Raw genomic sequence first — 13270 nt, 5'->3', positions numbered from 1 at the left:
AAAATTCATTTTTCATTTTTAATATATTTGTTTGACGCTCTACAGAAAAATTGTCTAATACTTTTTTGTAGATACCCATGAGCTCTACTTCCGACAAAAGTTTCATTGAGATATATTCACTATTGTAGGAGTTATGGCTGTTTGAAAATTGGACCATTTTTATAGAGTTTTTCTAACTTGACGGTGTCAAGGAACAATTTTTTCAATATTATTAGAATTTCTGCATATTCTCCACTAAAATACGCGTTGTTTGCATTTTGAAAAATTAAAATCCTCCAATCCGTTCAAGAGTTATGACATTTTATAGATTCACATGAAATTTCAGGGAAGCATTTTTGGCCTCACATTAGATTTTCGCTAAGGAATTTTTTTCTCGAAAATGGGTAGGATTTCGGGGTTGTGTGTAATGACCAAAAATGATTGTAGCCAACCCTTGCAACCGAAAATAATTTTTTTAGAATGGTTTGAAATTTTTTAATTTAATTTTTTAATAACTTTTTAACGAAGCCTCAGTCAAGAAATTGACATTCTTGATTTTCGTCTTATTTTGGTCTCTAGAATCTACCGTTAAAATTTAAAGCCACTATAGTTCATTATTCCTTCGTGTCATTAGTGTAAGGTAATTCAGTTTTTAAATATGTTAAGCAAAAATCATGTTATCCAGTGCTGTAGAAGTGCAGTGTTATAGGATGCCGTGTTGTAGGAGGGCTACCTGTACATTAAACGTGCTAATTCTCAAACTCTCTTTTCCGAAATCTCTGATCGTTACATTTATAATACATTTTTTCTATTACATTTAATTTCTTAATCAAGAAATTTATCTTAATGTACAAACTTTATTAACGATTTTCGTTGTATTAATCTTTTTAAGCACGTGCAGTTACGCGTTCATTAAACTTCCATAAACTTTAAACGTATTTTCTCTCTAACTTCGTTCAAAAATTTACAGCATTATTTTATTGATGTCTAAGATTATATCTAAGAACGAAGAGAGAGTTTGGGATTCGTGTGATCATTGTCACTTATCAGGGCTCATTATTACGTGGGAACAATAGATTGTGAAATATGTGCGACAGATTCAATTACTTAACCGTGTTAGATTGGACATTGAAAGTTTCAAGGTCGACTCAATTTATCGATATTATTTAACACGGAATATTTTATTATTCATCATCAATTCTGTGACGTGTTTTTGGACCAATCAGTATGATAAAACAGGGGCCATGACTTCGTCGTCCCTACATTGAATCTTTCCAATATTGAAACATTTATAAGTATGTATATAACATATATATATAATATATATAATCATAATTATATATATGTACATATGTATGCGTTCATAGATATACATATATACATATGTGTAATCAGAATAGAATTTTGTTACATCGATGATAAACTAGCGTGCTTTATACTTTCTTCAGACCTATCGGAAATTCAGTTTAATTCTATTATACGTTGTTTACACGCAAACTATAATTTCATGTACAGTTTATCAATTAATTAATTCCGTTTCGTTCCATTTCCAGAAAACAGTACGACAACTCTCAAATTTTGGGGACCAAATAAATAATTATAAAGATACAGAGATGAATTTAATTAGTCTCATTCCTGAATATTTTTTAAACCATTCTAGAGTAATCATCCGAAATACTCTTCCTTGTAAAATTTCATTACCACACTCGTAATTAGAACGATATATAAAAGGAACGATATTGGTATCATAAAATCGATTGCATTCACGCCTTTATTTATACGCTATTTTGCTTAAACGATAAATTACGTAAATGCACTCTCAAACAGCTTACATACATATATACTAAAATGTCATAAATTGTATATTACGTACAATGTATTTAATTAGTAATAATACCATTAACGTTCAATTAAATTCTTAATTCCTTCTGAAAACGTGTGACTGTTAACGATTGTAATGCTTGTCAAGTGAAAATAGGAAGGACTACGATACGTATAAATTCTTAGCCGTCAAATCTTCTGTAAATATTTTGAACGTGAAACTAAAAATGATCGTCTACATATTTCATTAAACTAAACAATTATAAACCGAATAGAAGACGCGTCAGGTTGTGTGTACCTTTTTATTTTCATCGATTCCTATTTCCACTTTACGTTCACAACGATAATTTCAATTCCGTATTGTTAATAAAATCGTGCATTTAAAAAATTCGTTCAGCTTCTCTGTTACAAAGTGTCCAACCACGAATACTGTCGCACGTATTATTCCAACCTAAGTATATACTAGTACTTACACGACGTACGTATCTATAGAAATCACATTATAGTATCTATAAAAGCAAATCGATAATGTAAACCTTAGCTCTTACGATCACCATGATTCTCGTATGTACATTCACATTGTTTCGCTCATTGATCTATTCGCGAGCTTCGACGCTATGCTCGTGCATAACTATACGTTCCTCCCGAGGCATTTGTGTAAATATTCATAAAGAAAACGTGTCAAGTGACGATAAAAAATCAGAGCGCGAACAATTTTCCCAATTTTATTGTAATTTTAACGGGGTTTAACGACAACGGCACTGGCTTAATTATTTGCTCGGTAGAGAGTCTTGAGATATATGTTCAATCCTTCGAGTATGATGTTCGTGCGACCGATTATATCAATTTAAAGCGATAATAGACGAATTAAGATTACGAAAGAAGGATAGAAGGAGTTTAATAAGAAAAAAAAAATACACATCTATTTTTAGTAGTACAGTTATTAATTATATATTACGAAGAAACGAAATAAAATACATTTATTCAGACACGTGCTTAGCTGTACCGTCGATAATGTAAGAGAAATGGGTGTTGCTTAAATTTACGTAGGGTAATTTGTTATAATAACAGGGTAAATGTTAGAGAGCGTACATTTTAATTATACAAACTATCGTTGAAACGTTTAATATCTTATTTCCGACGTTCGATTAAGGGATCATAAAATCGCCGAAGTTGGAGAATGGATACGAGGTTTAAGAGCTATCGAGCAGAAAATTAAGCAGCATGTATAAAATTTTGGAAAGTAGCGAGTAACGGTCAATGAAGACTTATATGCATATATGTATGTACCTATAAGCATCCCTTATACTCGTACGTAAAATCGTAGTGAAGGTTTAATCAATAAAGTAATATGCGATAATATTATTTTTATTCTCAGATTGTACAGAAACATCAAATCTCTGCGAAGGAATGCTTAAACGCGTGTTGTGTTATTGTGCAGGGTATCACGCTGAAAACAGACCACCTTACTATATTTGCTATTTTATTATAATATAAAGCTTACGTTGCTTGCAAAAGTTCCACAGCTTCGAGAAAAAAAGAAGTAAAATTACAATTTTCAAATTTAATCTTAAATAAATTACGTCCTTAAATACTCTGTAGTTCGAATTTAGGTATTCTATAAACTATACGTCAAAGACGAAATTGTCTAAAAGTTACAATTTTATTTATGCAAATATAGAAATATAATTTTTGCGAGCAACGTTTATTTTTGTTACGTAAGATAGAGAAAGTATCGAGATGGTTTCTTTTTAACGGAAGACCCTGTATAGTAATGCGAGGCTCATGCTGAAATCCATTTGCCGACAGGCCAAGAACCTTATTTAATTAATCACTTTGATTAATTCGTAGATACAACGAATCACGAAGAGGCAACGATGTATCATAATTCGATTTTTGGTAATTTTATGTAAAATTCTATCAAGGTTACATGCATTTTAAAATGATTAGTAATTAATTAATTATACAGCGATTGCGTAAGATTATATTACATATCGTTTAATATTATACAATATGTCGAAAATTGCAATTTCAATTCGTATTTTAACGGACGTTATTTGCCAAAGAGCATCTTTTGTATCCGATATTTAATTCAATTGATATATCATATACACTATTATCGACGTTTTAATAAAAGTAATTTAAAAATATAGTTCTTATAACGAAGGAGAATAAATTCAGGAGTGCTTTGAAACTATATCACCGCTAAACAATTGGCATTAGCTTTTTATAAAATGATACTCGTCCGCTATTATTTTCACGTAAAATTCGAATCAATAGCGAGCAATCATTGTTGTATTTTATATCCATCTTTAATTGTACAAATTAACGTAATATCTCGCGCACAACATGTCCAAAAAACTTATACAACGAAAATATGCATTGCAACCTCTACAAATAACGGTTAACGGTCAAACATTCGCCAACTGTAAATAACGAGCACACGATTCTTGGGTTAAAAATAGATAGCAGCATGAGGCTTGTAAAAAATCGAGGCAAAATTTTAGCTGCAATGTTTTAATAATCATAGCTTTAATAAAGAGACCAAATATGTAAAGAATTCGTATTCTCATAGAAGGGGCCCAGTCTTGAGCGAGATCGAATTATGCAATTTTTGCAAGGAAACATGGCAGAGACGTGATTCAAAGCGACTGTAGTACTCCTGTATATACATATACATATGTACGTGTACTAATTACAATTTTAATCATGTTGATTTGAGACAGATCAGTGCTGTATTAAACCATTATTTGATCGACGACACTCGTAACGGGTTGAGAAAATTTTCTATTTGTTATTTGCAAATTCACGTGGGACAATGAACCAGAGATAAAGTGTATGAACAACGTGTTAGCGCGAAAGATGTTTGCGAATGTTTATACGTACGGCGATGATCTAGAAGATCGCTAATCAAAAAAACAAATCTTTGTTGCGAAATATGCATCAGTAAAATTTACCTGTTTCGGTTGTATTAATGCAAGTAAATATTAAGATACTGAAAAAAGTTCTATCGTTTCGCTCGAGCGCCAATAAATGGCACCTGTATCATTGTGGAATTAATTTTAAATAAAGTTTACAATCATTTGTTATTTCCTCAGTAAAATTTATCTACTTTCATGTTTAGATCATTTTAATATTTGAATGACAAGTTTAAAGTGGATCAGATTCTTTAAAGACACTTAAAATATGTTATAAATTTTGTGTACAAATTTTAAAATGCCATTCGAAAAGATCAGAACTTTTTACAGAACTTAATATATCATTTACTATTTATTAAGAAGCGACGAAACAAACATAATAATTATATTATAAAAAGGTCTGTAGAAATCGAAGATAATCTTTAATATGTTATGGCAAGATGAACATCTTTAATAAAACGATAAAGAAAGCTTTCGTTTCTCAAATTAGATTAAAAAAGATAAAAATAAGTTTGCATAAACGAATCAAATTAAACAAGCTTCGACCCTTTCATACGTTTTCAATTAGTAGCCAAGTAAAGATATTTGCAGTGCTATTATTTTTTTAACCAAATTCTGTAATATTATCATAATGAACATTCTTGCTATGGTTAAAACGAAAACACCAAGATTCTAATATAATTTTAATAAGCAATTTAAAAAGATGACAAAATTCATGTTATCATATCATTATTTAAATAATTTTGAAAAACATGTTTGAAGAATATAAAATTTATACAATTGATATCACGTAGATGTAAAAGAAAAACATTGAAAGGGTTACAACAGCTTGAAGAATATATTATTCTGCAATTTATTCAGACCAAATGATGAATATTTCAAATATTAATGGAAGATAGTTCTTCGCGTTGTTCGAAGGCTTTTAATCTGAAAACATATCCAGTCCAATTCACATTTGGACGACGAATAAATTAAAAAACATACTACAGCCAATTGTGACATAACCTCGTACGTAAAAAGGAGAGAATATTACACGAACATTACTGCATTGAAGTATATACAAACACACAGAAGGCAAAAAATCTATTCACCCTTTAAATCTTTGTAATTAATTTCTCCTCTTGTAAACAGCTCCGACGAAACCACTCTTTTTATCCAATAAATTCTGTCTTGCATATTGTAATTATTTGATTTATGGTAATCGAAAATAAAAAATTAAAGAAAATATAAATATATTTATAAATATCAATCTCAATTGTTCTTATTCATGTCCTTATGCTTGTTTTTAGAATACCATCAGACTCTGTAAGTATAATTATTACATAAACATTTCAATTATTGTTTCATCGTCCGCAAAGTGATCAAAATAATTAATATACATGGATTAGGATAATTATATCATTTATTTGACGTACGGTTACATAATAGTATAAAATTATCTTTCTAAGTTAAAACTGTATAATATTTTTGCATAAACTATTTACAAATTACACGTGCCACATAAATTGTCACAGATCACATCCAGAACCAAGAATCAAATAAAAATGTAGTAAACATTTGAATTTATTAATTAGTATATTTAGATATGTCTTTAATGTATTTCATTTTGCAGGAACAAATTACGAAGGAAATATAAAAAAAAAAAGCTGAAAAGAATACACTTGTGGAAACTATGCATAATTTCGCAAAAGAAGTGAAATAATAATAAAAGAGGAATTATTTCACATTCACTCTTCTCACTCGCTCGAAATATTTCCGACATTAAATTCACATCTAAATATTCTCATGAATGCAATAAAATGTCTACTTTTAATTATTCCATTTTTTTTAATCTACGGAATTTACCCTACGTATGTGTTTTAAAGATACATATAACGGTATGTATTTATAAAAGGATGAAATCAATCTTCAAAAATACAAGTATCTGTGTATACGACCTCAGAGTAACACGGGGTTATAAAGGGTTAATCATTGTTACATATACATATATGTATATTACACAGGCAATGACCTAGTATCCACTTCAAAATTTTACTCCTAAGAATCGTATTTGTGATCGTGTGAACTTTAAAAAATACTTCTCCCTTATTTTTTACTACGTTCTAGATCTGTAGAATTTAATTAAAATCATCGTCGAATACTTAGGGGATGTTCATTGTAATAGTGGTAAATTTATTCATTTACGTGTACAAATCGTGTGAAAGAAATTGCTAATAATACCTTTACATATACTAGTACTTTCGCAAACTGATACATTAATACCTCTATTCTATAAAGACTACCCAGAAATGTATGTATAATTAACATCAATGTAAGCAAAGCCGAGCTAAGGTTATTAACCCTCCTGGAACTTTGAATTAATTTAGGCGCAATTTTCTAACTAAAATTATACGAATTAAACAATAATGAACATAATATAATGACATTTTATTGCATAAAAATATTACACAAATTATTTGATAAACCAAAGCGTTGTCTTTTTAAAGATTCACTTGAATTGCCTTTAAGCTAGGAAGCTCATTAATAAGGTTAGCAGTTCATATAAAAAGGCTACACACAACCAAGCTTTTCTACAGATTAGTTGTACATTTCCGTAAAGATGCGTAATTTTGTTACGCGACAGAGTAAGAAACAAACTTTCAAGAGGGAGAAAAGAACTTCAATGCCAAGGAATATATAGCTCATATTGATTACTTCGATAGATAATAAATTATTTACGCAACTACACGATTTTACTTGTCATTGTATTACAGCGTTACCTTTAGCAACGCAAGGTTAGGAATCTAAGGTCGTACGATTCGATTAATTATCGAACTATTTCTTTTTTATCTCTGTATACAATTTGTTAACATAATTTCTCTGTGATTGTATGTAAAAAGTACATTTAATTATGAGGAATATACATAAAATGTTTTGAAAGCTTCAATTTATTTTCTGTATATTTAAAAGAAATCGTAAAAAATGCAAATGTAAAAAGATCAATAACATTCATATTAAAAATTTTTGAATAAATATTACTATTAATTTATATATATTTATATACAATTTTTTCTTGTACAGATTGTTTATACAGTTGCTGTTTTAGACATCAATAACATGCTTTACACTATTATGTAAAATTGTAACTTAGAAAGAAATCTGAATTTCATAAATTATATGAATTTTTGTACCAGATCGTCATTTGTACATTAAGTTAGCATGTTAATCGAACATGTAGGACACTTTTATCACTTTCTACATCCATTGCTCGCTAAAACATACTATAAAAATGTGTAAAGACTGGAAACAAGCATCCCTTGCTGTATTGTTTCTATGACAATTATATAAAGCTAGTACGAATTATTTTGATATTTTAGTTTTATGAATTTACCATACTTTTATTATTACAGTTGAAACTACTGTGTGAAGAAATCAAAGAACAACGTACAATTAATTATTGTTAAAATGAGATATAACATTGACATAAAAATAGATATTGCTTCATACAGTTAACTCAAATTTGCAATTAAAATCATATACATTTGCACTTGAGTAATAATTACTTAATTCTACATTCATATATGTGATACCAGAGGCATAACTAAGGCCCAACTATCAACTTTACTATGCAGGCCTTAGAATTGATGATTATGCCACGTATTTACATATACATGTGATACAATATTAATACATAATTGTTGATTTTCCATATATTTTTATGCTGTCATGATAAAAGGAGTATATATATATACATATATATACACTCCTCTATATACAGTAGTCCCCACATAAGTGACCACGCTCGGGACCGGCTGCGGTCATTTATGTGGACATGGTTACTTCTCAGAATTCAACGGAGATAAGGAAATAGGATAAGTGCGAGTGAGATACAATAGTTGGCACCCGAAACCATATACATATTACGCTCGACACGCTCGATGTTCAAAGCCGCTTGGCTTCTAAGAATTAGCGGGGATAACCGCGGACATTTAAGTGGGCAAAAATGCGATCACTTATGTGGGCACTACTGTATATAGACATATAGATTAAGGGGCTAAAATTAATAATGGACGTTCAATAATGTTTATAAACCTTGCCTTACATAATTACTAAGGACTTGGATGAAGCAAATTTAAATTTTATTCCGCCTACAGCATTTTAGCTAGATCTGGAACGCTTAATATCTATTGGTGAGAAATTGGTGTTCACTGTTCCCTTGTATTCTGACATACATACTTTTTTTTTTTAGTACATATTAACGAATTGCACATATACAACTCCTTCCATGTAAACTACGTTTACTTCTCACAGCCTCATTGTGAAAATATAATTTGAAAGATAATTTTAATACATTGTATCTTGCATATGTATTAGATATGCTTCTGCAATAGAGCCACCTTCGTAAAGGAAAACTGCATTGCTAAAAATTTCATTACCTCTTTCATCCATATGCTAGAACATTACTCCAAAAAAATCTAACATAAACGTTTAATTAATTTTTCGCAATACCTATGTACAAGTGAGAATCTATATGTACAACGTATAATATACTGGTGTATCATATTTGGGAAGTAATTATGTTTCTAAACAGTGAACTTAGTTCTTTGTCACTGTTATATAAGTTCTTGAATCAAGCTTGTCTGTGAACCACAAAACTGATGGATATTACTTTCCTCGTAACTGTCATTGCAAGCACTGTCATCATTACTGCAAATGCTTTCATTTTTTGAATCTTGACTGAACCTTACATTACCAAATTTTGAATTTATTGAGCTTTCTGTTCGTGATATATCACTAATATCTGTATCATCCAACCCCAATGTTAGATCTAAGGAGGATTCATTTTTGGATTCTTGACTAAGACAAGAATCATTTAAATCTGTTACAGATTTATTTTCAGAATCAGTGTTAGAATCTCTGTAAATAGATTGCGGGGAAAGCGACTGTTCAATTTTAGGCAATTTTTCCCCATTTGTTTCTTCAGATTTATTTAACTTTTTTATTAATTCTGCCCAAGGATCTTCCAAAAATGATTTCATATCTATGTACCTCGATATGTCAATCTGTTTGCGCGCATCCTTTTGGTAACCCTGGATATGAAGAAACACATTCGACACCACCCATTAAGACAAGGTATCAGAGCTAAGGGTACGATTAAACTATTGCAAATTCTGTTTAAAATTACCTTTTTTTGACCATAAAATTGTTTACCAAAATTCTTATAAGGAGAGTACGAATTATTGAAATTTGATTTTGGGGTTGCATGATAATTGTTCCTGTAATGGTTAAATCCACCGCTACCTGAACTACGATGATTACGACTACCTCCGGAACCATGCCAATTACCATTGAGCCTCTTTTGTTCCGGCTCTGGTGTAGTCATACCCAAAGGAATAAAGTCGTTTCCAGAATTTACTTGATTTCCATTTGTTGAAATACACTGATAACTATCACTTGTAACGTAGTTATAACCTGTCCTATTTTTATGATCGCGTGACTTCCAATTATAACTTTGTTTTCCCCTGCTACCGCTTGGCGTACTTAAAGGAGACTTTTTCATTTTAAAATTGTTGTTTACACTACTTTTTTCTTAATATGTTGTACAGATATTTACAAGTAATGTTGCCTATAAAACAAAATACTAAAATGACGCCATATTATTTATCTTAACACGACCACTCGATATCTCGAAACAGTGGCGTCCATCGTATATCGATATGTCGATGTTTCTAAACTCGATATAGACGCGACTCTTAGCATTTAAATATAACTAACTTTCTTTCGAGTATAAAACTATACCTCAAATGTCTTTGTTACTTCGTTTTCAGATAAAATTATCTCTATGTAATGAATTTGGGAATGAACTTGTATAAATTCAATTGTACTTGCATGTTTCGAGAAACAGCCTCTTCTACACACGGCCCTGTCAATGTCACATGATTTTGTTTGAATTTTCTTCATCGTCCACAAAACGAATTATCGTCGAGATTCGCGTGATATATATGCGGAACAGTATAGTGACAGTTTAATTAAAATCTATTCAGTAGATTTTGAATTTACTTCGTACAAACACACAAGGAAACAAATAAACGCATAGACAGAAATTCTAAAAATGTGTAGTTTGGTTTAGATAATCCATAAACTATACCTCTATAGACTCGTGAATAAAATTTGCCCATCAAATTTTTATTTTGAGCCGCGATCATTTCGACGATAGTTTCACACCGCACTATGCAAAGAATGTGCTTCCATCTGCGATGCAACAGTTTCATGGCTGCCAACCTCGCATAATACAGTTCTATTTGAAACTTTCACTCGGTCATACAGGTGGCGTTAAGTTAGATATTGACCACGCATGTGTAATGGCGCTGGTGCGTTGCAGAGTAGCGAGGCTATCGCAGATGCAACGAACGCTTCGTCTAGTGTGGGTAGTGGAGTTTACATCGTGCTTTGGTCGCGCACGTTTGCGAGAGTTTGCGTCCACAATGGACGGCTTGGTACCTGTTGCACGGCTCGGCGCGTACCGGTCCCAGTCGTTCGGTTATCGACGTTTGTCGTAATAGAAAAGTGATCTGTATTCCGGCGAGGATGAACTGTCGCGATCGTCATTGTTGACGTTTCTCGTGGTGTGACAGTGGTGGCAGCCACCGCTGCCGTGTGTCACAATTTTTCCGCGCGAACACAACGCAGGATACGTTAGCCGCAATTGAAATAATGGGGATCGTGCAGAGCCGGGCCGGCGAGAGCGATGGCGGTGTGCGTGAAGTGTTCATTGGTGGTGTCAAGGGCGGCGCGCCTCATCAATCCTGTCAACCTAGCCTCGGCATGGGAAGTTTGGGTGGACCACACGCACGGAGCGGCAGCGTCCGTAGCGCGCCAAGGCAACCGATGCCCGACACAGTGGAACTCGAGAGGCGTTTCACAAAAGTCCTGGTGAGTTCCCGACACTTTTTGCTCGACTCGTTCCCGTCAGATTCACGTAGCCCCTAACGCGTAGATCCGGCATGCCCCCATGGATTAGACGTGCCGTTTTGCTTAAGACAAACCGTTCTTTGATATGTACCGAGACAAAATCGGGGAACTGTCAGTGCCACGGGATGGGATTGGTTTCCTAGAATCGAACATCAATGCCGCCGAATTCGTTCGCTGTTTTAAGGTCCGTTTCTAGTTAATTATGCTATTAGAGGAAACGACTGTCGGCGAAGGTTCGCGCGACAATTCTTGGAAGACTGCGTTTATTTTTCTTTCGCGTATCGAGGCAGTGTTTTCTTTTCTCCGTTAAAATATACCGATCGTCGTTTCGAAGAAATATAGACATATGCTTAGATAGAAACCATTCGCAACGACGCACGCGAATGTATTATAAAAACTAATAGATAGGGTATTTATTTATTTGCTGTGGTCGACCGTAAGTCACGTGGCGCATCGTCTTTTGGACGATTCAGTTTACGTTATTGGGACTTTGATATTCATTTTGTTAATGCATCGACGCACGACTAACGAAAATGATCGTGATGAAAATAACAGAGAGCAACGATTCCCATCGATCTTGCGGTCAGAATTGAAAATATACACTACGACGGTGTGTTTGACGTGTCTTGCACTTTCACGTACGTAACGTAACTGCAAGGGAGCATATTTATCTTGAATACCCTGAAGGTATAATGTAAGTAACAAGCTGATCAGTATCAACACATGTGGTCCGTATCTTATAGCTACTAATACCTGTACCCGAGTGAACTCACGATAGAGGTTCTCTGTTATATCGATATCTGTATCGCAGTTAAACTTGAATGAAAATATAAAGGAAATAGTTCCTGGTAATCGATATGCATATGGCTATTATTTCCGATGTTCTTTTTATAAGACACATTAGGAAATAAAAATTTCCAGACGTAAAATAAATCGTTTCGAATAAAAGATTACAGAATTTCGGTTAAACGAATGTGCTATAATTTTTTAGGGTATTTTACGTATCTTCGTCGGAGGCCAACGACCGCTCGAGGGTCAGTAATTTTTTTCCTCAGGATGAAATGTCGAGAGGTCGAAAGCGAGAACCCATGCAGTGCCAAAGAGAGAGACAGGGAACGAGAAAGAGTAGAAAAGTGTACGCCTACGTAGAGGCCTCTCTCACCAAATAAGATTCGATTGCGCATCGAAACGACCATCGCTGTAACTACGAACATATCGTAAACAAAGAGACCCCTTTACGGCTCGCATTAACTTGCAGTCATTCGATTCGCTATCTCTGTTGCTTTTGCTCTCTGTCTTTCATCTGGCGGAACTTTTAACCTCTGAGCGATCTTGTTAACATCGATAATTTCGACGATTCCGATATCATGAATGTGAACCATTGTGCTTATCACGAGCCACCGTTGGCCAGAGACGAGCAAAATTTCATTCGAATAATAAATAACCAATAAAACCAACGAATAACAATTTATTCGTGACGTTTATTCGATCGAAATTTTTGTTCTCGAATCTTTTAGTGTTTATTTGGTCTTTGGACCAATAAGACAGCCATTGGAAAATTAAAAAAAAAAATAATTTAAGGTTATGTTTGAAGACTGAAA

The 13270-nt window shown here is 32.8% G+C and overlaps 2 protein-coding genes across 2 annotated transcripts in view; one reads left to right on the top strand and one right to left on the bottom strand.

The window, feature by feature from the left end:
• Positions 1-7799: 7799 nt before the first annotated feature.
• LOC122400861 lies at positions 7800-10352 on the bottom strand. Its single transcript, XM_043402583.1, has 2 exons — positions 9883-10352; positions 7800-9787 (listed from the first exon to the last, which is right to left on the bottom strand). Exons 1-2 carry the CDS (start codon positions 10255-10257, stop codon positions 9311-9313), a joined length of 852 nt encoding a protein of 283 aa, XP_043258518.1. The 5' UTR covers positions 10258-10352; the 3' UTR covers positions 7800-9310.
• Positions 10353-11097: 745 nt separating this feature from the next.
• Positions 11098-13270, top strand: part of LOC122400908 (formin-like protein) — a 50173-nt gene continuing 48000 nt past the window's right edge. Inside the window, exon 1 of the mRNA XM_043402644.1 lies at positions 11098-11630. Within this exon, the coding sequence (XP_043258579.1) occupies positions 11412-11630 (219 nt within the window). The 5' untranslated portion in view covers positions 11098-11411. The remainder of the gene's footprint in view (positions 11631-13270) is intronic.

Source organism: Colletes gigas, unplaced genomic scaffold (genome assembly GCF_013123115.1).
Source record: "Colletes gigas isolate AHSC1104 unplaced genomic scaffold, ASM1312311v1 Colletes_gigas_Sc00020, whole genome shotgun sequence".
Lineage (NCBI taxonomy): Eukaryota > Metazoa > Arthropoda > Insecta > Hymenoptera > Colletidae > Colletes > Colletes gigas.
Note: the sequence above shows the minus strand (reverse complement) of the source record. Positions and strands in the feature narration are given on the sequence as shown.